The sequence below is a fragment of the Molothrus aeneus genome, chromosome 15, assembly GCF_037042795.1.
Source record: "Molothrus aeneus isolate 106 chromosome 15, BPBGC_Maene_1.0, whole genome shotgun sequence".
NCBI classification, from domain to species: domain Eukaryota; kingdom Metazoa; phylum Chordata; class Aves; order Passeriformes; family Icteridae; genus Molothrus; species Molothrus aeneus.
Genome location: NC_089660.1, coordinates 7276971 through 7303418, shown reverse-complemented (window position 1 = coordinate 7303418; position 26448 = coordinate 7276971). Strand labels below are relative to the sequence as shown.

At 43.0% G+C, this 26448-nt stretch overlaps 1 protein-coding gene across 1 annotated transcript; it reads left to right on the top strand.

Moving 5' to 3' along the window:
• The first annotated feature begins 7583 nt into the window (after window positions 1-7583).
• On the top strand, window positions 7584-25569 carry CANX (calnexin). Its single transcript, XM_066559859.1, has 15 exons — window positions 7584-7663; window positions 15341-15529; window positions 15989-16062; window positions 16589-16647; window positions 16877-17018; window positions 18327-18408; window positions 19543-19735; window positions 20643-20832; window positions 21114-21227; window positions 21706-21862; window positions 22176-22391; window positions 22809-22928; window positions 23033-23171; window positions 23339-23424; window positions 24016-25569. Exons 2-15 carry the CDS (start codon window positions 15344-15346, stop codon window positions 24067-24069), a joined length of 1812 nt encoding a protein of 603 aa, XP_066415956.1. The 5' UTR covers window positions 7584-7663; window positions 15341-15343; the 3' UTR covers window positions 24070-25569.
• The last annotated feature ends 879 nt before the right edge of the window (window positions 25570-26448 follow it).

The window sequence follows — 26448 nt, the reverse complement described above, 5'->3', positions numbered from 1 at the left end:
GACAGCTTTTACCTTGGATGGGGCTTGTCCAGCAGAACAAAAGGAAAGGCCCTCGTCACTGAGTTGATAGACACATTAAAAATGTACCCATTCCCAAGACAAAATCTTAGATTAAAATAACCCAAAATAATGAAGAGAATATTGAGCTTCTACAAAGTCAGTGACTGATTCCAGTTCCACATATATGCACTTGCAAAAAGGAGAGTCTAATGGGGAAGACATATAGAATCAATGAAAGAAATTAACTGGAAATGTAAAATCAAAATAATGAACTTATTTAATATGCAACAATAGTTATGACCCACAGTTTCTACAAAGTCAAATGAGGGGCAGCTCAGCTCAGCCTCTTCATCTTGGGGGACTTAGCTCACTCTGAAAGAATTCAAGCTCTTACCCAGCCCAGTGTCTTGATGGAAAACTAAAGCACCATATTCTTGACTTGGAATTTGTGTTTGAGAATACCAACATTCCCTAAGGCGCAGATGATATTTTTATTAATCTTAATCAGATCTCTCTCTTAATTCCTCCTCATTCTTTTGAGTTTCCATTGAGCCTGGTAGCAGCTTGCCTCTATAATTGATCTATTTCTTTCAGTTAAAATACTTGCCCCATGATTAATTCAAGTCTTGAGTGATAAGATCTAATTCTGAGCTATTTGACTTGAAAATGAAAGCAAAGGTTGACATATTTCACTTGTGTAACCTTAACCATTCCTTTCCCTCTCGTGCCAAGCATTTTCTGTGACTGACTAGACTACCTTCATTTCCCTATCTGTCCAAGTAGCAAAGGAAGCCTCTCATCCCCAACTTCTGCTTGCTTTAATAGCCAGCCAGTTCTGAAATAAATCCCCACCTCTGCATTCCCTTGGGTTTCTGCACCTCCTAACTCTGCAGAGAATACTGCATCGCTTGTTGCACTTGCACACAGCCACAGTGCTGCTTCATAATCTCTGACTCACCATTTTCCCTGGAAACACTGTTAGAATGACCATGTCTTGGGGGTTTTAACAATCTCCAGCTTTCCAGTCAGCTGCCCTGAAGACTGGGGTGAAGCTAAGATCAGGACAGTAAAGAATAGCAAGAACATCACATCCTTAGGGCTATGCTGTTACTCTCCTTACTCTGAACTGGAAGAAAATCCTGTGGATCCCAGATTCCCACTTATTTTCTTCTTTGGCTGACATGTGCTTGCCTACATCTGCTTTTAAAAAAGGTTCTTTGATTTCTGAAATAGCACTAAGCATCATTTTCTTTCGTTCCCCCATAATCAAACAGCAGTGGCAGCAAGGCTCAAACCCGGTGGGTGAGCCTGCAGGACAGGATCTGCTATTGCCTTGGAATGAGTCAGAATGGGCAGAAATGTTTGGTGTTAATACAGTCATCAGGGTCCTTGTCTCTACTTTGTCATGAACAAGCAGCTCCAAAGCAGAGCCCTAGGACTGCAGGGTTCTCAGGGTGATTGCTGATGATGTGGACTGCCTTAGCTTCCCAACCAAAAGGTTTTCAATTGTCTACAAAGATAATAAGCACACCACAGGCTGTGTCTCAGATTCACCCTACACTTCAAGGGCCTCCTGGGTGAGATACAATAAAAACATAGACACTCCCATAAAAGAAACCTCCAGTACTTCTCCATAGTGCACACTTTTTGCCTGTTTCTAGACACTTTCTGGACAAGAGTTCAGATTGACAACAAGTGATTGACAGTAAACTTTCCTCTGTAACCAAGGGAGGGAATCCACACCTCACTTCAATACTATTTTGCTTTTGCCAGCCACAGCAATGCAATAAAACACTGAGGAACACCAGGTTGGACCCTCCAAAGTCACCTCCACCACACACAGCCCCATGCAGTGGGCTGGAAGCAGGGGCTTGCCGTGGTCCCCCTCTTCATCGTGCCACATGTGAGTCTGTGCCGACTCACTGCTGCATCTGGGCACAGCGCAGCCGGGCGCTCCGGCAGCGACAGAGTCCTCAGCACACTCTGTGTTCCTGCTGGCTGCGGGGGCCAGGCAGGCGCGGGACCACCTCCGGACCCCGCGGCTAATCCTTTCCTAGGAGATGTCTATCACAAATACAAGCAGCAGCAAATCCTATAAGCCCTTCACTGCTGGCTGGTTTGCTCCCAGCAACCAGGAATGGAAATCTGTTCACACTTCTGCCCAGCTAACCCTTGGCATCCGAAGCCTCGGAGGTGCCTGCACTTTTTGGGGATGTTGACAAAGGGCTGCCAGGATCTTGGAGCTCCTGTGTGGGAGAGAAGCGTTGGAGACGTCTCATTTCTGGAGGCAGGGTTGGAGCCTTCAAAACACAGGGTTTGTTTATCCCCTTCCTTCCTGGCACAGAATGGAGCCTTTTTCTGCAGAAAAGAGGCGGAACTTCAGTACGGCTCTGCAGGGAGGGAGGGCAGGCGAGGCCAGGAAGGGCGTGAGATGGGGCCCCAAACCGCACGCCCTGTGCAAGTGCCTTGGCGCCGGCTTGGGAGGAGAATCCCGGGCCCGGAGAGAGATCCATAATGCATTTTTGCCACCAGAAGGCAGCGGGGAGCTGCGGTTGGGAACAGCTGGTGTTCGCAGGACCTGCTCCAGGGAGGAACAGCAGAAGGAGCTTCTCCCTCTGCTGACTGTAACCTGCCTTGTTACATTTCCCTAGTCCAGCCCCCTTCACTGTCCTTAGGAAAGCACAGGGACCACAGTGTAGAGAGAAAGCAATTTTCTCATGATATTCTTTGAAAAATATATATGCATCAGACTTGCCTTGCCCTCCCATCTGCTGAAACCCTCCAGGGGTGAGCATAGACGTGGACACCGCCCCACGTTGTTTTTGAAGAGAGAGCTAAACGTGCAAAGTCCCTCTGCCCTGCAGCTCCAACCCAGTGGTTATTGGGGATACAGTGAAATCCTTGCTGGCTGGTTGCAGCCACTGTGGCCACAGAGCAGCTGTGCCATGACTGTGACCCTCCCTGTGGGCACTTGCTCCTCCGTACCTCTCGTACATGATGGGGAAGGAGCTGTTACTGGGAAGAGGTTTTCCTTGGGGAAGTTGTTTCTCAGAAGCAAGTCCCTCCTGCACATTACAGAGCTCTCGAACTTACAGGGCTCTTGATTGCAATTTAATAGGTTGACTCAGTTTTCCATGGGGGCCATCCACCAGAAGATGATGCTCCATAGCAGGGACAACTGAATAGGACGTATGTCCCACCTGGGCCATTCTGGCAGTGGAGTAATTCAGCACCAACCTGCCTTCATCAGCAGTTGCACTGGATGTTAGAGGTTCAATTTCTCAAGTCGTTCATGCTGCTCCTCAAAAAAGCCAATTCTGCTAATCCAGCAGAGATCAAACCATGTCTCTTTTACTTGATTTGCTTTCAGCTGGGGCAGGCACCCAACACCAGCCACGGAACAGCCACACGAGCACGCAGGAGGAAGCCACATGGAGGGTGGCACACTGGTAATAGAAAGAGGCTCAGTGTAAAACCACATGCAGGATTTAAGTGAAAACAGTAAGGAAGTATAAAAAACAGGGATCAAAAGACAGTGTGCAGGGTACTGACCACATGTGGGTTTCTGTCTTCCTTAAAAGAGAGTGGTGAGGGTTTCTTAGACACAGACAAAGACCCATAAAATGGCTGAAATGTATGTTTTCTGTTATCCAGCCTCTTCAGCTCTAGCAGCTGCTGATTGCAAGTGGGAGAGTGGCCAGTCTGGAGAGGTTACTGAGTTAAGTGCTACTAATTCCTTGTCTATTGACTTCAGTAAACTGGGATTAGGATGGGCCAGGGGTTCCAGGTGGTGGCCTTGTGCTGTTTACATGGCATGTCAGGAATGCAGCAACTCTGCCATGATTTTGCTTGTTTTTTAAGAGGACGTGGTGGGGAAAGCAGAGAGCTGAGGAGGAGCACTGTGCTGAGGCCAGGTCAGTTAACCCATGGTTGTATCTGGCCCCAGATGCCAGGCTTCTTGTGCAGGGCTGGAAGAGTTCTTGTCCCCTGAAGCCAAAGGGTAAGTGGGATGTGGGTGGGGGACTCCTGGGTAATCCTGGTCGAGCATTTTCTTCTTTGCAAAAGGTTTTGGGCATTGCTGATGCCCTCCGGACACCAAGGTGTTGGCAGCCTCTTGCTGTTGCTGGCAAGCCTTCAGCTGTGTTTAAGTCCAAAGGGTAACCTGCATTTCCCTAGTGAGGGAGTAATTCCTGTTCACGTGTTGCAGCCATGCTTGCATACAAATGCTTCCAGTGTGACACCCTCAGGGAGGGCTCAGTTCTGGGGATGTACGAAGGCCACTCTCAAGCAAACCTACACCAGGCCCATGAAAGAACTGGCAGAAAGGGACACAGTGAAAGCCAAATGTTGCCCAGCAAACTGGTGCAATGCTTATGGGAGCTAGGAAATGTGTGTACAATCATCAGGATTTCCCTACCTTATGTCCAGACTAAACCTGCACCTACTGTCTTGTCTTGGGTGACTCTGAATTTCTGGGTCCCAGAAGTTGTCTGTAAAGTTCCTGTTCTCAGGGTCACTTCCCAGCTTATGCAAATGGTATCAGGTGGGTAGATTGTCTTCTTCTACCTCAGTACTGTGTCTGCCAGTCTCTTTCCATCCATCTGTGAGTGTTCTGTTACTACTTCTCTGTTGAATTTTTTCTTCTATTTATCGGCTTCATCTTATTACAATTAATCTCTAACAGTTTTTACATTCATGTTTATTAGCTCTGAAAATGGCAGGACTTCATTATTTCCCTTTAAGATGATTATACTCCCCCCATTGTGATAATGTTTACGCATCTTTTCCCATCCTTCTCTCAAGCATTGTCTCCAGAGATGTCTTTGTAACAAACTGTGTTTTCCATGGAAAGCATTCCAGGGCACATGGACATTGCTCTGTACAGTGATGTGAGCTTGCCTTCCCTCCTGCAGTTCAAAGTTTGAAAGAGCAAAAGTCAGTGTCCTCTCACTGCTTGTCTGCCTTGACTGCCTGCTCTCTGCCAGTGTGGAGTCCCTCCTGTCACGCTCACCTGCTGGATTTTCCACTCACTTCTTGCCAGTTTTCCAGAGGAGATGAGTTTGAAATTATGTACTACTAGTGCTTGAAATGCAAGGAGAACTCCAGCAATGTGGCAATGCCCTGAAGGGATTAAGGAAGGAGGAACACTTTGGAGATTAAGTTAGAGGGAATTATGAAAATACCAGTGGAAAGCACATGAGGTTTTTGTCTGATAACACTGAGGACAAGAAAGTTCCCCAAAATGGAATTACTCAAAGTTCTAGTGCACTAATAAACTGACTGTTGCCTCTCACCTCTGAGGTGTGCATGTTCAGGCTCTGCCAGTCTCACCACACTGCCTGATTTCTGCCTTTCCAACTGCACTGCCAAAGTCAGAGAGCAACACCCTTCCTGAGTGTTTGTCAGTGGGACAAAGCACTTCTGCTGCAATAAAGCCTGAACACACCAAAATGTTTTTCCTTGACAATGTCATGTTTACCACGTGGTATCTGCCATTCTCTTTCTTTCATCTTCCCTGCCCTGGCACTCTGGAGTCTAAAAATACCACCTTCTCAGCTGCCAAAGCAGTTAAATCTCTATGCGTGTTTCTTCTGTTTCCTTTACTCATGCCTTTTGCTTTCTTTCTGGATTATCTCTCTCACGTGCTCATTCTGTATTTCTTTTATCTAAGTTCAAACATCTCGAAAATCCCTGCATAGGATATGCTTTTAGCAGATTTTTTTTTTTTTTTTTTTTTTTTTTTTTTTTTTTTGTAACTTACAGTGCTCTGTTCTCCTCGATGACAAAGCAGCACAGGCAGGAGCCAGCTCCAGGGCTGCCTGCCTGTGCCATGATTCAGCAGGTTGTAAAAGGAAAGAATGTTTTCTTTTTTGGGAAAGGGTGGGAGAGAAAGGGGAATCACATGTGTGTGTGTGTGTGTGTGTGTATATTTGACTTCCCGGTGCTTCTGTGATTTCAGCAGCAGTATTATACTGTCCTGCAGTCATGTTGCAGTTAATAACCTGTTTCAAAGGAAAGGCTTGAAAGATATTTGGTGGGAAAATGGGTTTGCCTAGATTGACGAGAGCACTTGCTAAAATATACTGCTTTGTTACTCTTGAAAGCAGTTTTCCATAGTGTTTTTAGGTTCTTCTTTAAGCATTTGATATCTCCTGTGCTGCCCTGTTTGAGACTGTTTCCCTGCCTGTCTGCATCTTCTGCTCAGTCTGGGTATAGCTCAACAGAGCAGTTTAGGAGCCAGCTTGGTGTCTTTCTGGAAAAATGTGTTTGATTCCAAACTTCAGTGCAAGCAGGGATTTGCTGATTACATTTATGCTGAGCCTTATTTCTGAATGCTGGGGCCCTGCTTGCTTTGTCCTAACACGGTGGAATTTTCTCTGTGGGGAAACTTATACTGCTGACTCATTGCATCAACTCAAAACAGATTTATGTTTACAAAGGAAAAAAAAACCACCACCCTTTTCTTTCTTACTTTTCCATAGTAATATTGGACTTGTTATTCCTACAGAATACCTCCTATCTCCTGGAAAGGGCTGCAGCCCACAGACCACATAGGAGCTCGCTTTGAGCTGGGTGGTTCAGACACAGCTTTCTACGGAGCTGCTCTCATCTGATGCAGCTCAGAGACAACGCAAAGGTGTTGTAACTTCCAGGTACCAGATCCTGTTTTCCTCACCATGGGGCTGTGTTCCCTGCCCTCCCACATGGCTGTGAGTGTGGCAGGACACAGAGACTCCTCAAGTTTAATCTTGACCTTGTTCCCATGGTCCCATCAAACCCGGCATCGCCTTCGGCCTGTCTGTCCCATCAGCCCACCAAGGATACTTTTTCTGTATTTCCCTGTGTTTCTTTAATGATTCGATGTACTAACGTTCAACATTTACACAGTACTTCACCTCTACAAAACTACAGTACATTCATTTTCAAAATACAGCACAGGTTAAAGGTTCTGGAATTGCACAAGGCCTTTGGGCAAGCAGCTGCTGAGCAGCACTGCCATGTTCTGAACACGCTGGAGTCTGTGTCACTGTTCACTCTTTTATTAAACCCTCGGCTTGTAATTAAAGAAAAGAACCGCGGGATACACTGAATTTGCTGAATAGGCTAGAAAACCTGAACACCCTTTCCAAGGATCGAGAAGACATAAAGACGGCTCTGCTGTTTAACACAGCGCTATTTTATGGGCCAGAGGGTGAGGGGCGTGAGGGGATGGGGGGGCGCAGGGAGGGCGTGAGGGGATGGCCCCGCCCCCTGTCGCTCCTTACCGCCCCCTACCGTCCGCAACGCCCCGTCAGCCTCCGCAGCGCCCCTGGACCGACACCCGTTGGGACCCCGCCCACCTCCCAACGGCCTGCCCGCAACCACCCAATCAGCCGGCACTTCCTGCAACGCCGCTGACCAATGACAGCGCTCCACGAAGGGCAGCGCCGTTGGGGGCGTGTTTAGAGGCGGTCCGGCTGTTGATCGGCGGTGATATCAGCCAATCAGAGTCCAAAACCGATGGCTGGGCGGGCGGAGGGGCGCGCTGTGCGCCAATGGGAGAGGCTGAGCGCCGTGAGGCGGGGGTGGGGCGGGCGCGCGGCACATAGGCGGGCGGCGGCGGGCGCGCGGGCACGTGACGGAGGTGAGGGGAGCCCGGCGGCGGTGGCCGGGGCGGCGGAGGGTGAGTGTGTCTGTCCGTCCGTGCCCTCATTCCACAGCCGCTGCGGCTCCGGAACGTCGGGGCGGGGGAGCAGGGAACGGACTCGCCCGCGGCGTGAGGCGGTGGGGGAGCCCGGCCTGTCGTGGGGCGTGCGGCAGGGCGCTGCTGGGCCCTGGGGGGTGGGCGGCCCGTGCGTGGTCCCGGCCCCATGCCGGAGGTGGGAGGAGGCGGGGACCCCCCCGGAGTGAGGGCGAGAGGGACGGCTCGGGGAGGCCCCTGAGGCCGGGGGCGGGCGCGGGGCTGCGGCGGCGGCGCCGGGTCCCGCCCGGCACCCGCAGGGCTCGGAGCGGCCTGGGGGAGCGGCGGCTCTTCTGGTAAGTTCTGGGAGCGCCGCTCCGGGCAGCGGCCGGCGCTAGGGCCGCGTGGTGGAAGCGGGAGGGAGGCGAGGGTCGCACGTAGATGTGGGCAGCGAGTGGTTTGGGTTTTATCTGGCTACGTGCTCCATGTTGGAAATAATCTTGAACGTGCTCTCCGTGAAGCCCCGCAAAGGGCAATCAGGGGGTGGTTGCAGAGCATGGCGTGGGCCTGGCTGGGGCTGTGCGAGGGGAAGGAGAAGCCTCTGGAAGGGGGGAGCTCATGGCGCGGAGCTGGAGTCCCAACAGGTGAAGTGCAGGCGAGGAATCTGCAGCAGGAAGATCTGAGAATTTAAAGGAATTGAAATGCCTGCTTTGATTTTTGTCCCCCAAATATCGTTCGCATTGGGTGTCTTTAAAATAGTGTATAAATGACATCTCATTTCTCATTTCTGGCTGAGGATTGTATTGTGTGCTTTTAAAAGAAAAAAAAAATCCCACACCTTTGAATTTAAGCATGTACAGCACACTGCTTTCTAATCTGTACTGATTCTAAAGTGTGAACTTTCACATGCAGGTTTCTGGTTCAGAACTTTCTAGGCTACAGAAAGAGAAATCCTGCAGGTGATTTGGTTGTGAAGGGAAATGGACTTGTATTAATGGCAGTAGTAATGGTAAAGGTCGAGACCTCAAGATGATCAATGTTAACATAATTAACGCTGCAGAGCTTCTGCAGATCATCGTGGAAAACTCTTTCTGGAACTTATTTAGAGTATGTTAGATGTCTGAAAACTGGTCTCTAGGCATGTAATGTATTTCTAAATGTAGTGTGTTGACTTCACGTTGTCAAGTAAGCATGGTTATCACATGGGTTTTATGGGACAGTCTTGCACGTTGTGATTTTGGTTGTTGCTAAAGTACTGCAAAGAGATAGCAGAACTATAATAATGTATGAGCTAATGCAGATAAAATGGTTAAATATAGGTTGGTATATATATATTACTCTACGTTCACACTGAGGTACCTGACTTCAAAGACCACTTTATTCTTAATTTGGCTGTATTTGATGGACTTATGCAAAACACTTAATTATACTGGGAAAAGGTCCGAGTAAAACTTTGTGTTTGTGTTAACTTCTAGTATTTCTAGTTTAAAAAAACATTATGAAGAAGATCCTTGTACAATTTACAGGCAGCATCACAAGCTGTGTATGATATGTAAACTGCTTTTTGGGATCAACTGCCCTCCTAGGAAGGGAATCTAGTGTAAAATACGTTTTGAAATTCCATCAGTTTACACTCTCATTTTGTGTGCTTTAGCCCTTCCCCCTGAGAAAATGAATAAATTCTTTACAGAGAATGCACTGAGACTTGTCCTTAGCTCCATCTTTTACTTCTTTTTTCTGACCTTTGATTTTCTGCTTCTGGTAGTAATCATGGTGGCAGCCTGTTCTTGCTGGAATCAGTTCTGTAGCAGGGCAAACTTGAATTGATTTCTAGGTGTGATGGTCTCAAAGATCTTGGGGTCCCTCCAGATCTGCCCCCACTAATATAATTTTCCTAGCAGCCCATCTGTTTTATGAGGTCAAAAAGCCTCATGGTTCTGTCTTACCCTCCAAGGACTTCCAGTTCTGCAGGAAGGATATCTGTGCTGACAAACAGTATCTGCTTTTTGCTTCTGTACTGTATCTGCTCTGTTGTACATTATTTTTAGAAACTGGCATATTTGAAATGCCTATTAAAAGCAAGCTTTGTTACTGTCCCTTTTCACACCTAATCCCTTGCCTGGTTGGTGCTCTCTACAACCCAAACAGGAGGCAGCTTTTTTTGTGGGGATCCCCAAGAGAGGTTTGGCTAATCCTTTCCAGGAGACTTCTTCCTCATGTAGACGTATATCCCAGCCACTCCTTACTGAAAGGGGGGGGGGGGAAAGGAGGTGTAGGAGGGTAAACCACCACCATGGAGAGTTCTTGCCTCTCTTCTCTTGTTAGTAAGGTGGTTTTCTTTAGCCTTGTCTGCTATTCATTGAGTTATGATGTTAAAGGCAGAATCTTCACAATACTGGAAACTGTCCAGCTGAAAAACAGTATTTCAGAGGAAAAAGTGTTGTCTGCATTATGTGAGTTGTTGTATATACATGAACATAATTTTATTATATCCCCTTTCAAGGGGTGCTGAGGCACTGTACTGGCTGTTGAAATTACAGTATTTGGCCACACAGTTTTCAGCTTCACCGTGGTGTCCACCCCCCAAATCTGCCTAAAGACAGCTCAGGCAGGTGCAGGTGACAGACCTGCACTTGAAACTGTGGTATTGAGCTGGCTCTGCTGCCAACAGCTTTATTTCCTCTATCCTTGGCTGCTTACTTTCACTGGTACTGCTGCATCTCTTTTTGCTTTTGCTGCTGGGTTGGCCTGGGGTATTGATTCAGGGTTAAAATAACATGGCAGAAGGACTTGGAGCCATCTTAAACCATCGGCTGGTTCATCATGAGCCTGTGTAAACAGTTACCCTGGCACCGCAGAGGAGGCAGGATGTGGAAGGCAGAGGGATTGTGAGATGTAGAAGAGATTTCCTTTGCTCTTCAGTAGTTCTGACTCTAGGAAATTAGTGCACTACCAAGTAGGGTAACTGAGCCTTTGCTCAAAACCCACAGAACTCTCATTTGAGAGGGAAAATGTATCTGTGTCTCAGCCTTTCTGTTCTTGTCTCCTTGCAATTATTTTTGTGTTGTGATGAATCATCTTTATGTTGACTTTAAATTTTTCTTCCCTAATTCTTGCCTTGCATGAGGCATTGTGCTTGTTTTCACTGGTGTGCTTCTGCTGTGAGTACCACACTGGATCCCAGTGTTGGGAGCACAGGACTTTGCTAGCTGGATTTGTTCGTCCTTTGCTTAAGTCACTCAGCTGAGACTTCAGGTACTGCTGAAAGAGAAACCATTGATGCTCATCCAGTTAAATTGCATAGGTGTTGTTTGTAGTAAGTGTTTTATTTATTTTCATAGGATCTATTTAGTCTGACTCTTTAATTATTTCTTTAAAACGAGCAAGTAGTAAACCAGATAGCCAGTAGCCATTCAAATGTAGTTATACATTCTGAAATATGCTGTATTAAGAACTGGCTTGATGAACCACTGAAATAGATTAGTAACCAAGGAGATGATTAAACTGGTTTTGCAGGCTCTGTTTGACCTGACAGGGGAGTTACTAAACAGTATGTTCTGGAAGAATGATAGCAGAGGGCTTGAAGATCCTTCCTATGGGCAATTTCACTCTCTTCCAGGGGACCTGTATGTTAGGGAGAGTAGTGACAACTGTCTGTTGTATGAGTGCTTCCAGTGTTGTACCAATAATAAAAAAAGAACTTTCTCCTTTATGCCCAGAAAAAGGGGAATTCTAAATAAAAATGAATCTTTGAAGATGCATGACTTTCTTGAAAGCCTTGAACTCCAAAGGTAGCAATCACTTAGTCCTACATGGTAAGAGTTGTGCTTTTGGGGTAAGATCCTGATTCTGTTTCTGAATCCCACTCCAATTTGGTTTTGATTTTACTTGGCGAAAAAGTAAAGTCTGTAGTGCAGATGTTCCAGGAGACTGTTTCCAGCACTCTGCTATAGATCTTACAAGTACTGGGGTGAAATGTTTCAGCTTTTTGGCAATCAGGTGCACAGTCCTCAAATGTCAGCTCTGACGTTTTCTGGGGTAGAAGCTGGCCATGGGTCTGTGCAGAGAGAACAAGTAATCTGTAGCACTGACAGTCTCAAACTTTGGGATTGCAGTAGTTTTCCCTTCAATCTGAGTGGTGTGCCAATGTCTGTGACTGAAGACTTTATTTAAAAAAAAAGTACATGGAGATATCTCTGACTTGAAACGTTGTTATGGTGAAAGTGATGGTTACACTGAAGTAGAATGGAGACATCAGAAGCTCTCATCTCTTATGAAAGTGTTCCTTTGTTAATGTCTTTTGGCAATTGCATGATCAGAAATACACCAACCTGCAGAAATACTGCACAGTTTAACCTGAAGAAGGGAGGTGCAGGCAGAGTAAAAAATGGCCAAGGATGGTAATTGCTTGGAAATTGGACACTTTAAGGAAGTCAGATCATAATAGAGGAGGTGAGAGTGTCTGAATGTTAGACTATGTTTGAGGTGGCTAACTGAACACCTGTAGTTGCCAGCAACTTAAAATTCTACTGAAAAATTGATTTATGCCTGTTTTGTATAAAACCTGAGTTGTATCTCTCTTCCCCCTCCCTTCCTCTTCTATTTAGGAATAACCTAATTTACTAGGGCATAATTGTGTTTATGTTGTGTCCCTAAGGATTGTGTAAAGTGAATTTGAATTTTTTTCCTGTAGCAGTGCATCCATTATGGATAGAAATAGCTTTTCAGATATCAAAAATGTGTGCCTCACTTAAATTGCTCTTCTGAGAACATAGTGCCTTTATTCTATAATTTAGTCAGCTTTTTATATTAAGGTTAAACAGAATAAGGAATTTGTCATGATAACTGGCAGGTTGCAGAAGAAGCTACCAGCCTGTACTCAAGCTATATGAATGGTAGCTTATGTTGAATTTGGGACTGATTTAATATGTAGGAAATGTCCTAAGCAGCTTTCTGCAGGGATATAAACTTGTGACAACTGCTGCCAATGACTCTAAAGAGGTAAGGACCTGAAACTGGATTAGCTTCTCTTCAGACTTTTTTGTGGGGGGGTGATGAAGCTTGCTTGGTAACTTGACCATGAAATACTTCTTCCTTGAAATGAGATTGAGCAAGGCCTCAAATTCAGCCAGAGCATTACAAGATAAGTGTAGCAGGGTAGGTACCTGTGGGTGGCTGTGTCAGGAGCACGGACATGCAGCAGCAAACTTCTGCCCCTGCTGTGTGGTCCCTGGCAGAATTGTCTGGTTTCACTAAGATGCTTTGACAGAAGAATTTCTGAGGCCACGTGCCTGTGCCACTTGGGTGTGAGCATTTACCAAAGTCCATTTGCTGCTGACAAATACTTTCAAAGGGTTGTAGTTGAGGTGGGATTGTGAAGTAGGTAATTATTACTTATGGAGTCGGTACTGGCAGGAAAGTTGTGGGGGATGATTTAATTCTTTCATCAAAACTTTCGTGCTGGTTGGCTACTGGTGAGATTACTTAAAGGATTACTTGCATGCTAAACCATTAATACCCTTTGCACAAGGTAGGGAGGAGGGGTGCAGAAACTCCTTCCTTTTGGGAAAGGAGAGAATTGGCTCATTTTTAACTTTGGTATATTTTTAAGATTAACTTTGTCATATCACTTTCCGAATCATGACATGCTCATTCTATCTGCATAGTATAATTTGAAAGCAGTTATAAAACTGTATTATCTTCCTGAATTTAGCTCTATTTAAAAATTTTTTAGTGAAGCCCTATTGGTAAGGTAAGACAAAACCCTTTCCATGGAAGGTGTTTTTGTGCAGTTTCATCTGTGGTTCCTTCAGTCACACAGGGCACATCCAGAGTTTTAAAGATCACTTTTTCAGATGAAGTTTCAGGCTTTTATTTCTGTATTGCTTTTATGCTGCTGGGTATGAGTTTATTCAAAGAACACATTATCTGTGCAGGAAGAATTTGCAGCTCCAAGGGTACTGATGTCTGCTTGACCCTTTTCAGTCCTTGGTTTTGTGTTGTGGCTCTCACACTAATAAGAGCTGTTTTGAGGTCTGAAACCATTTTCAGTTTTGGCTGTACACTGTGCATTAAGCAAACAAGCTTTGCTCATATATAACAGCCCTTGGAAGTTTTTGTCAGCTATTCCTTCTGGAATGATTGTCCTTTTGGCTCAGGGGTGTTTGGGTGCAGTTACCTGAACTGACTGGGGGAGGTCTCTGCACATGCATTTGGACTATAATCCTCAAGGCCATCACTATTGTTGGAAAAGTGGCTGCAATTCCATGTTCCTCTAGTGACAAACTGGACATGACCTCAGCTTAAGTCTTTAAAATACAATTTTGTTGTAGTTATTAAACTACAGTTATAAAGTTTTTAAATACTGTCATTAGAAGTAAGTTAAAGAATAATCTAGGAATGGTAGGTCTAGTATGCAGCGTAGTCTTGGAAAATTGGATAATGCTGATAAGCTTTTGAGAGTGTAAACTCTTTTAGTTGCCTAAACGTGCATTGGAAAGTTGAAAGTTTGTTTCCTAGCATGATCTTAAACCCCTACAGGCACTGTTAACTCTGAGTTATGTTTGAAAGTCTGCAGGGCTGCAGTGTGAGGTAGGAATGTAAGGGAAGGAGGGAGGGGATGTTTGGTTTTATACTTGTTTTCAAAAAAAGTTCAGTTTCAGTTATACCTCTGGTTTTGGGAGGAAAATTTGGAGTGGGATTCAAAGGAGAAAAGATGAGCAAGGCACAGGTTGTTGTTGTGAGGGTTTTGGGCAGATAAAACTGAGCAGGGTTCTGGGAATGTTGCCTTCTGTCTCAACCGAAAGATACAGTCATCTTGTCGCTTTTCTAGGAGGAAAGTCAAATTGAAACCCATTTTACTTACAAGGTATTTTAAGCTACAGCTTGCAAATATCCATCGTGTTTCAGGTGTGACAATGTGCTGAGCACCTTATGAATTAATTTAGGTGTGATATTTTAATTCTGTAAGGCTCCAGTTAACAGCTACTCTTTCCTTGGTCATCTTGTTAAATTAGAGACTGAAAGAAGGGAATTGAATCAAGTGGCAGTTTCCAGGAGCTTCAACTGCTTATAGGCATCTGCCAGTAGTAGCAATGACTGTTGGCAGTAATTCTACAATAAAACCTGAGGAAGGGGTTTGATTATTGAAAATACCAGAGCTCTGCATTTAAAAGGACAAAAAGTGTGTTGAACAGGAGATGAGGATTGAGTACTCTGCAAAATTACTGGTTTTTAATAAAATATAAAATTTTATTCCAATTTCTGGGTTGAATGGAAGCTTGAATTCCTGCATGATGTATTTAAAGTCCTTCATAAGCCTGAAATAGGTTTTCTTTTTAGGCTTTTACAGCCACATATGTTGTGGTGTCATGTATGTTTCTGCTGTCCTGCTTGTGGGCTGTGACAGTGCAAAATTCTGACACTTCTGCATGATCTGCAGAATGTGTACACGTGGTTCTCCACTGAGTTAATACCTGTTTGATATTAAATACTCACCTTTATGTTGTGTTCCTTCCCAGCTTTTAGAGCTGTCTCAGGCAGATGCTGTAAATAACAGAGCTGGAGAGATAAGTTTGCACTTCACCTGTTGCCTTGGATGCTCTGATTTGTACCGAGAAGCATCGTGTGGCTCTGTGTGCAGTGCTGGCTTGACCACTTTGCCTTGTCCTGTTTATTCAGAACATGGAGCTGAAATGGCTGCTGTGTGTGACCCTGCTAGCCCTCGGGATCCTTGCTCTCCAGGCACATGATACGGATGAAGACAATGATGCTGATGATGTAGTTGATATTGAGGATGACTTGGATGATGGTATTGAGGATGTAGAAGAGTCAAAGTCTGAAACAAGCAGTGCTCCTCTGGCTCCAAAGGTTTGACATGGAGTTTCTTTTAACAATAGAATTACTGCTTGTGTTTTGGTTAATGGGAGTTTGATCAGAGTTGTCTTTATTTTCTTGGCCTGTTGTAATGTTATAAAAGATGCTATCTAGGAGTAGAGCTTGGAATTGAGGTTGGCTGCTTTGTTCCTGTTTTCATGTCCCCCATGTTCTTCCAGAAGACTTAGATCTATCCTTGAAATCTGTGATGTGAGTATCAGGAGTTAAAGTTAAAATTTCCAGTTAGGTATATACTTGAATTTTCCTTGCAGACAAGAGCACAACAACTTGGCACAAGCAGCAATATTTGTGTAATTTCTGTGTTTATGCTTCAAGAATGTCCAGGTGAGCTGTACTTGAATGCAGGAGGGAGTGTGAGCTTTACATGCCTGTATTTCTGTAGAATAAAGAATGTGTCTTGAAAGGTGCATAAATGCCTCCCTTTTCCAATAGGTTACTTACAGGCCCCCTGTCCCAACTGGTGAAGTGTATTTTGTGGAATCTTTTGATAAAGGAACTCTGGATGGGTGAGTATAATCTGAAGGATGATTTTCTACAGCAAATAATGTAAAATCTTGATGAAAGGCAATGAAACCCTCCCTGCAGAACTTGTATTATTCAAAACTGAGTCAAAGGGCCCCTGTTCAGTTGGGATTACAGTAATGACTTTTTGAGGCTAGGTGTTCAGATGCTGAGTTAAAGCAGTATTTCCTTAAGTTCTAGTCATAAAGGGGAGGTGAGGCCATTACATGTGGCTTTTTGACTTTCCTTAGGTGATGTGAGGATGGTAAGGTGCTACTTCTGGTTTTGTTTTTTGGGGTTTGTTTGCAGGAGTGAGGTACTTGCTCACGAGGCCATGGTCCTACCTTGGGGTGGGAAGTAGCAAACATAGAAAAGTTTGTGGGCTTGGAAACAGAACTCCTTAGGGGATCAAGATTCTGGAATGTAGTCATGGGACAGCAAGGGCTACCTTATCTTAAGGGCAGGATTTTTAGTGTGTGTGTGTGGTGGTGGGAAGTACATTTTTCAAACCATTGGGTGTCTGTCTTCTAGATGGGTCCTTTCCAGAGCCAAGAAAGATGATACAGATGATGAGATTGCCAAATATGATGGTGAGTCCAACCCAGGTTTTGGATGATAAATGTTTCTGATGCTGTTTGTCATGTATGAAAAAGAGGTGCAAGTCTTTCTTGTCTGTTTCTCAGCTAAAATTATTTTCAGTGAAGAAAATGAGAGGGATGCTTATATACCTGGCTAATAATAAAATGTAGTTCTAATTTAAACAAAATATCCACTCAGAGATTTTAAGCTAAATGAGTGTTTGGTCATTTTCCTCCCCAGGTAAGTGGGAAGTCCAAGACATGAAGGAAACGAAGCTTCCAGGAGACAAAGGGCTTGTAATGGTGACCCGAGCCAAGCATCATGCAATTTCCTCCAAACTTTCCAAGCCATTTGTGTTTGATACCAAACCCCTTATTATACAGTAAGTAAAGAATAATTTGATGTTCAGTTGATTCCAGGGTGACAGGATAGCAAGCTGAGGTTAATTCCATAACTGAGCTTTTGTTTACTGGGGGTCTAGATGACACCAGATGATGTAACATATTATTACACTGTTTTGAGTAAGAGTAAAATAGTAACCCAGCTTCCCAAAGTGGGGAGTTAGTAACAGCATGGGTCCTTCTGAAGGCTGGAAAAGGAAGAAGTCTCTGCAAACTAGTCCTGGTAACCGGTCTTGTGGCTTCAGTTCACTTGATTTAATTGTGGTAACAAGGTCAGGCAACTGACTTTTGTACTGCTAATTGTGGAAGTCCTTGTCCTTTTGAAAGAATGCTGGCCTGTAAGTAGGTCAGGGCACTTTCTTATACAGTAAACTGCTCCCTGTTTCTGAGGAGAAGTGGACAGAGGGGTAAAGATGCATTTGTTTCCTCCTTCCTGTGTCTTAGTTCATTTGCCATGGAAGATGGACACCTTACATAGGTCACAACTGTTGTAAAAGAATCTACTTGCATGTATGTTAGACTAACAAGTCAGGGGAAAAACATAATTCAGTGAGAACAGTTGAGTTGTGCACTATTAGTGATGTTATCAATTTTAAACAAAGTGTAAATTAATTTGTATTTGCACAAGATAATGAATTGGTCACTTTGCTTTGCACTGTTTAGTTTTGGCTCAGAATACTAGGCTAAAAATAAAGTCCAGTGGTCACCCACTCCAGCTGCTGGCATTGTGAGAGGATCAAGCATACTTAGCTTATTCCTGACAGAGATGTTTTGCCTTTTTCAGGCTCCTTGGCATCCTTAAATACTGTTGTATGCTTAGAACCCTAAAGGGGCTTCTCCTAAAATCCAATTGTTTTTGCTTTGTAGTCCTGCAAACTGAGTTGTCTGTCTACTGTTGTAGTTGTGGGGAAAATAATTGGTTTGCCTCAATCCCTGTTGAAGTGTCATATACTGGAAAGCTTTTTCTTCTTCCTCTCTACTTCTAGGTCATTATTGTTTAGGCCAGCACTCAATTTCTTTAATCTCTTCTATCAGGCTAATTCTTATAAATCTTCAATTTTTAAACTGTTTCTCAGGCTCTTGTGAATATTTTCTTAGTCCTTTTTTATATATGTATCTATGTGATGGTGTCTTTTTAATATTCACTGGATAAATGATTTAAAGCAAACAACAACACAACAGTGTTACTGTTAATTTGTGCTGACAAAATTGTAATTGTGTATTGCAAAAATAATTTTTCCTCATGTATAACATGTGCTCTCCCCTCTTCTATCCAAAACTAAAATTAGGTATGAAGTAAACTTCCAAAATGGAATAGAGTGTGGTGGGGCCTATGTGAAATTGCTTTCAAAAACCCCTGAGCTGAACCTGGTGAGTAATGCTCCTACTTTTGGGTATTAGCTGGGAAAGAACTTGAAGTTTTTTCACTTTGCTTCTTTTTGAAGAAACCTTTTTAGTGAAGGCGGTGGGGCCTGATTGCCCAAGTACTTTGCACCCAGCATTTTCCCAGTGCTTTCAGTTGGAGAGGATAAGTACTGAAATGTGACGGCCTCTTGAGTGGAAACTGGAGTTCCCTAATAGCTGAGCAGTTGTAGACCTTTGCCAAACTCTGCAGTACTTGAGATTTTCCTGGGTTCTAGAACGAAAAAGGAGGTGCTTAGGAGAGTGGCCAGCTCCTAAGGCCTAAGGACTGCATTTTGTCCTCTCACTGAAGTGGTTTAGCCTGTTCAGATGAGGCTGAACTGCTGGGTAACCTTGCATGGGCTCTTGTAGCCTATGGGTTTTCTTTAGCCATTTTTCTAGACTTTATAAGATGTACCTTTTATGACTTGTTATCCATCCTTTTTTTCTGCAGTCTCATTGTAGTTGTATTATTAATACAATTTCCAAACTATTAAAAAACTCCAAAACAACCACAAACACTCAGAACACAACTTGGCTGCCTAATCAGTTTCATATGTGCATTGAATTTTCAAATAACATTAGCAAGAACAAATAGACTTGCAGAGTTCAGTGATGGTTATATCCAGTTAGATCATAGATTGAGGCATACCTCAGTTCATAAGTGTAGACTAAATGTAGCTTGGCTTCACTTTTACTGCTGCTTATTACTTTGTGTGAAAGGAACTCCGTGGCCTTGCTAGCCTTTCATTACTGCCAGTAGCTGATACTTGTAATTGATAACTTTTAAAATACTTTGTTGTACTGTAGAGATATACTGAAACATTGTGGGTGTCACACTAATATTTTGGATAACACCTGAATAGCTGGTGTTTTCCATGTGGAAAGTAGAGCCCAAAGGTGCAAAATTAAATAGCTGGGATAGTTCTTAGCACATTGTTTTTCTGGAGGTTTATATGAGGAACATAAGCTTTAGTGTGGAGACTTCATGGGTTTGATATTCAAGTTGCAGAATAGTTTTTAATGAATTGGGAATTCTTATGCCAGACAATGACTGAAGTTGTATTTCAAGATAATGGAGTGAGTTATTGTGTTGTTTTATAGGATCAGTTCCATGACAAAACTCCATATACAATAATGTTTGGCCCTGACAAATGTGGAGAGGACTATAAATTGCACTTCATCTTCCGGCACAAAAACCCAAAGACCGGCAAATACGAGGAAAAGCATGCAAAGCGCCCAGATGCAGATCTGAAGACTTATTTTACTGATAAGAAGACTCATCTTTATACCCTAGGTATGGTGACTGCTAACTATGCACATTAATAATTACTACATCTTCGTCACCAGAAGCTCAAAGTGAGCCAGATGAACAGGTGAATATTTGTGCCAATGCACCATACAACGAAAAGCTACCTGAAAGCTTCAAATGCAAAAACTGATTGTCTGTGCAAAGGTTTATTTCATCCTTCCAGGAAGTCTTGATTCATGTAAGAAAGGTCATGCAACTTGAACTTTATACTTAAAGGAGAAACTGAATTTCAGGGCAGTTGTAAGTAACTTGAACTAAGTATATTTGAAATAATTATCAGCGTGTATACACTGCCTGAATGCTGCCTCTGAGTAACATGGGGTAAGCTGAGCTTTAGATGTGGAGGTGTCATAGTTTGTTTTAGTTTTGTTTGTATTTTTTTCTGCATTCATGTACCAGACAAACTCAGGAGTTCTTGAAATAGTGTCTAGTATATTAGCTATGATGAAAATCTTTCAGGAAGTACTTAGGAGTGTCTGTGTCTTTTCCTACTACAGAGACAGCAGTAGATAAAGAAGTGAGATTAAAATCCTGTAAGTCAGTAGTAGGAAGTCTTAGTCTGGAGTAGAATATGAGTATATACATTCTTACTACTAAAGCAATACTTCCTGTGCCAAAGTCGACTTGTTGTGGTAACTGCTAAATCACTTTACAAACCTCCATGCTTTTAACACACGTAGGACTTCTGCCAGGAGTCTGCCTTCTCACAGGGTGAGATGTGGTGCATCATCAGTAGTTGCACTTTGGTATAAGGAGAAAGGTTCTTAGCAGTTCTTTAAAGCAGTTGATGGGTAGGTAGTAGCTTGGGTTGTACAGTCGTGATGAGTGATGCTTTATGACTCATGCTTTGTATAGTACATGCAATGACTACATCAACTTTTTTTCCTTACAGTCTTGAATCCTGACAATAGTTTTGAGATACTTGTTGATCAAACAGTTGTCAACAGTGGGAATTTGCTGAATGATATGTCACCTCCTGTGAATCCACCCCGAGAGATTGAGGACCCAAATGACCAGAAGCCTGAGGACTGGGATGAGAGACCAAAAATCCCAGACCCAGATGCTGTTAAACCAGATGACTGGTAAGGTGTTGGAAGGGTGGAATTGAGGGAATCCTTAGCCCCATAAATTTGTCTTGATCAAAAGTAGTAGTAATACTTTGCAGTTGGCACCTTGATATGCCATGAGGGACATGTGTTAGGATTGCAAGGCAATTCCTTTCTGAAATCATGGCGTGACCCTGACAGAAGGGAAGGTGGCTGTTTGTCTAGAGCAGTGGGCTGGTTCAGAGTCTGTAGCATCATGCCTTGGGCTTAAGAACTTACATGTTGTCTGTGTTAACACATAATGCTCTGCCCTCAAGGGATGAGGATGCTCCTGCAAAGATCGCGGATGAAAACGCTGTGAAACCAGAGGGCTGGCTGGATGATGAGCCAGAATATGTAGCAGACCCTGATGCTGAGAAACCTGAAGATTGGTAAGTTTACTACCTCTTGCAAATGGCAGCAATTATCTCATGACTTTGGTACTGATGTTTGCAGTTCATTGTTGCTTGCTGACAAAGTTGCTGTTCAGGCCGTTTTTCTCCAAAAGTAGAAGGCAGTGGTCTGAGAACTTATGTTCAGCATGCATTCACCTCCACGTTTTTCAATTCTTCTGTGACTGTAAGCAGAACAGGGCAGGGATGTTTACCTTGAAGTAGAACCTACTTGGAAGGGAGAGTGGGGGAGGCTGTGCTCAGAGACTGGCTTTTGTTGATCTTCTGTGCTTCACAGTTAGTCTTTGAAATCCTTGTTCCTTCTGCAGTATATTTATCTACAGACTTATGCTATACAAAGTTTCAGCGTCTTCTTTTAGTGGTAGGGATTTAGATTTTCCCAGAAATCGGACATTGTCTGAGCCATATTCTGTATGAAGGCAAGGGGTGGACTTCTAAACTGAGTTTGCCTTTTCAGGGATGAAGATATGGATGGTGAATGGGAGGCACCTCAGATTGCAAATCCTAAATGTGAGACAGCTCCTGGCTGTGGTACCTGGCAGCGCCCAATGATTGACAATCCAAACTACAAAGGCAAATGGAAGCCTCCTATGATTGATAACGTGAACTATCAGGTTTGTGTTTTCACCAGCTCAAGCTGGTGGCCAGTAAAGCATCTCTCTCACAAAAAGCAGAATGATTTAGATTCAGCAGATGTAATTAGAAATTCAAGTGCAGTCATTATTGTGCTGTGTTTCGAGTGGACAGATTCAAACTGCTTTCTTATCAGGCATCACTTCATTGTATTGATTCCCAAAGACTGATGAGTTGCACCTGTAGATGTTGTAATTAAGTGCAATGGATTGTTACATCTCTCCATTCATAATGGGCTGAAAACTGAAATTTGTCTTCTAGTAGGTGAGGCTGAATGTCTTTTGTCTTTTCTAGGGTATATGGAAACCTAGAAAGATCCCAAACCCAGACTTTTTTGAAGACTTGGAGCCTTTCAAGATGACTCCTGTCAGTGCTGTGGGACTTGAGTTATGGTCCATGACATCTGACATCTTTTTTGACAACTTTATTATCTGTACTGATAGAGCTGTGGCTGATGATTGGGCCAGTGATGGATGGGGACTGAAAAAAGCAGCTGATGGTGCTGCAGAGGTGAGAGAGGAAGGTTTAATTGTGTGCTGTGGAGTGGAACAGTAGAAGCACCTCTGCTGTTCTCTCTCTCAGCCTTTGTCAATATATACCTGTATGTGCTAAGGCTGAGGGTTTTGCTAAACCAGGTGGGAGCCTCAATTCATAATTACAGTATGTTAATGGTTGCTATAAGTAACTAAGAGCACTCACTGCTCTCTTCTGAGATTTTGCTCTGATATTTGGACTGTTTAGCCTAATTCTTCATTTGTAAGCTATGGGAAGAGTACTTGTGCAGGTTAGCTTGATTTTTTTATTTTTTTTTAGGTCTGAAATACAATGTTTAAAGTTGCAAAAAGCCTATTTGAAAATGTTGTAGCTTAAACTTAGCTGCTAGCTTGCTGAATGAGGTGGAATTTGACAGTTCTTGTGGTCTTACAGCCTGGTGTTGTGGGCCAGATGATGGCAGCTGCTGAAGAGCGTCCCTGGCTTTGGGTAGTCTACATCCTCACTGTGGCTTTGCCAGTGTTCCTTGTTGTCCTTTTCTGCTGTTCTGGAAAGGTAAATGCATTTCCTGTGATAATTAGCCTCATGTTTAAAAGGATGTTCAGTAAAATGTGCCTGAATGTCACAAATAATTGCCTGGGTTTGTCATTGCCTTTCAGAAACAGCCAAGTGCTGCAGAATACAAGAAGACTGATGCTCCTCAGCCTGATGTGGTGGATGATGAGAAAGAAGAAGAAAAAGATAAAGGGGAAAAAGAAGAGGAGGAGGAAGAGGAGGACGCAAATGAGGAAAAGCTTGGTAGGTAAACTAGGTAATCTTGAATGATGTTCTCCTGATAGAATAAACCAACAGGATGGGCAGATAAGAAAAAAAGCCAATGGTGAACTGAAGATAACTCAGGAAGGAGAATGTTTTGGGTTTTTTTTTTTGTAATTTTAATTTTTTTTTCCCATTTTCCCTTGAAGAGAAGCAGAAAAGTGATGCTGATCTAGGAAGTGCTAGTCAAGAGGAAGAAGAGGAGGAGGAGGAAGACAGGAAACCTGCATCAGAGGTAAGAGTACCTAACCTTTAAAGGAAGTGCATTTTCTTTCCTAGGTTATGTAGAACAGGCCTTACTGCGGTGTTAAACGTTAACCTGGCTCATGTGACCCTCCCTCCCAGTTCAGAACTTTAGAAAACTTAATCTCCCTGAAGAATAGGAATTGCTGTGGCTGACTTGAGCAGGCTTGGGCACCCTGCTAAAGGCACTCCTGTAGACCCTGCCTTGAGAGGGGAGTGGGACTGTTGGAAGGCAGCTTCTTGAGGCAAAAGGCTTACTCAGCTTCAAGTGCAGTCAGGATGTGACCTTAAGGGCTCTACACTGACACAATGACTCAAAAATGGGTGGAGTGTTGCTTGAAGTTAAAGGATTCTCCCAGCAGCAGAAGCTGTTGAGCACTCTCAACAAATGGTGTACATCCACTGTGAAAACAAAGAATTTGCCTGTTTGCCACAAAGTACTTTCAGCAGTAGGTCCTTTCAAAAAGTGAATTTTAATGTAGATGTTAAAGTGGATTATTTTCCATAGATTTTCTCTGATTGGTTATGAAGGGTATATTTAGGTTTTATTTTATTCATATTTACACAAATTACTTTCTTGCAGGAGGAGGAAACTGTGAATAGATCACCCAGAAACAGAAAGCCAAGGAAAGATTGAAAAAAGTCATAAGAACTTGATCTGTGGTTTCTTTTTTTTTGTTGTTGTTTTCAAACATGGTTCTGGGAGAGGACCTTGGACACCTTACATTGAAACTTGGACAAACCTCAAGATTTCACCATCCACAGGTTCCAGTCACACGATCCAATGTAATGGAGTGTCTAGCAGTAAAATATTTGCAATCATCTGTTTTAAAGAGCATCATTCCTGTAGAAAGAAAGCATTTAATATAATGGGCTGTGGATTTTGGAATGTAACATAACTAACCTTTTCATTTTTGGTTTTAAATATTCTTTTCTGTTCTTAAGTAGATTGGTAGAATTTTTCCAGTCTCAAACCTTGGCTTAATTTAATATATTAATTAGTGAAATATAACAATGAATCTTGAAAGTGCTAGGTGATAAAAATGCAGTTTTATAACTAGTTTTTTTTACAATATGTAAATTCCTAAATGCACCAATGTCTTTATACCCCGAAAATTTGGTAATTGTTTGAAGAAAAGTTGTCAGTGCATTTGACAACACCCCTGCCCTCAAAAGAAAAGACAGCTGGGGGGAGATGTATGGGGAAACCAGTAGTGAAACTCTCTAATCAATCAACTTCATTCTTTTGGGGGGAGGGGAAAGAGGAAGAAGGGGGTGGAAGGAAGGGGTTAGGCAGTCTATAAAATATATGCATACTGTGCATGGCTAAAGCCCTGTTAAATGTTGACAAACGATCTAGGATTTGGAGTGGGTCATCTTAATGTGGCATTTAATCCTGCAGAGCTTGCAGACAACCAAGATTATTTGTTCTTGAACTCTTTTTGTAGAGCTGAGGGTTGCTGGGGAGGTGTGGTTAGGCTACTTCCCCCTTTGCCCTCTGTTCAGCCACCGGTGTTTTCCTCTCTGAGACGATACAGCTCTTCCTGAGAGCAGCTTTGCCTCAGCTGCTGAAGCACTTCATGTTCAGCTCATTGTCAAACTCGATTTCATAGCTAGGCCTGCTCCTTTCCAGGGTCCAAACACTGAATAAGACAGTGTCCCATATCCTCTCGCTGTTGTCACTGTATGTCTGCTGTAGAAATGGGGGAGGTAGGCAGGTAGACAAGTTGAACTGAGTATTTGTAAAGGAAAAAAACCACAACCAAGATGTCAGTATTGTAGGTGGGGAAGGAGCATGTGGAATCTCTTAACTGGTATGTGAAACTGTTTTAAGTCCTTTTATCTGCTCTTCATGTAACAAGTGCATTCTAAATTATATTGTGAATGTTAGGAAATTCCAATTCCAGGTGAATAAATTTTTTTAAAGTGTTGAGTCTACCATACTACACTGTTTCAAACACCTTTTTTTTTTGTAGAATGCAGGTGAGCACTACAAGAGCATTACCTCTGAGGGTGAGATGGATGTAATTCATTACACTGTACCAAATATGTTTCCATTTGGATGTCTATGTAGATAAACTTTTGCCTTTGTTTAGAATGAAATTAAATGTCATGAAATTATTCTTCTTGCACTGAACTTAAACACTCCAGTGTTGTTTGGTCATATGATAGGTATAGTGTGTGGAATAGTTCCCAGGGGTTGTGGGGGAAAGAGTGTTCCAATTACCTTGCAAACAATCTAACCAATTACTAAAAGACTCTTGTTTTGGGTTTTTGTTGGTTTTTTTTTTTTTTTTTTTTTTTGTAAAACACCTTTTGCTGCCTGTCCTTATGTTGTATCCCTTGGTTGTTGTGTTTGAAATATTAGTGATCACAAATGCATAGCAGGATTTCTGGATCTCTCTGCAGTGTACAAATAAACTATTGTAAGCAAGATACTGGAAGTAATTTCAGACTTCTGTTGGGAGCTATTGCATGTTTAGAATGCCTTTGCCTGTTGAACACCTGGTCAATACTGCTCCTTATTGCAAAAATAGCTTATACTCTGACATGGAAGATGTCATAGCTTAAGCATTGCTACTAGCTTGTTCTCAGGACTGTATTTTTATCAAGGAGCAGCTGCTATTTATGACTCTCAGTCCTTTGAGATGAAGTATATGTAAATGGTTTCAATTCAGCTAATGTTTTGAGCACAACATAAAAATCTAATTAATCTAATGTTTTTTTATCTTAATATGCAAATTGCCTTAAACTCCCAAACAATCCCTGTGCATACATGTTCTTTCAAAGCATCAAAAGTGAACTTGAGATCTGCTATCAGCTTTTAAATAGCATTATATTAAAGCTAATTGTAAATCTACATTTGCTTCTGCTAATTCTCCTGAAAAAGTCCTGTCTGCATGTTATGGCTTTTTTTGATACCATAGTGTATGCTTTAAATAATCACTACAATAAATGAAGACTTTCCAAAATGGATAGACAAGTTACTTTTTATCCTGCTTTCTGGCTTGGGTGC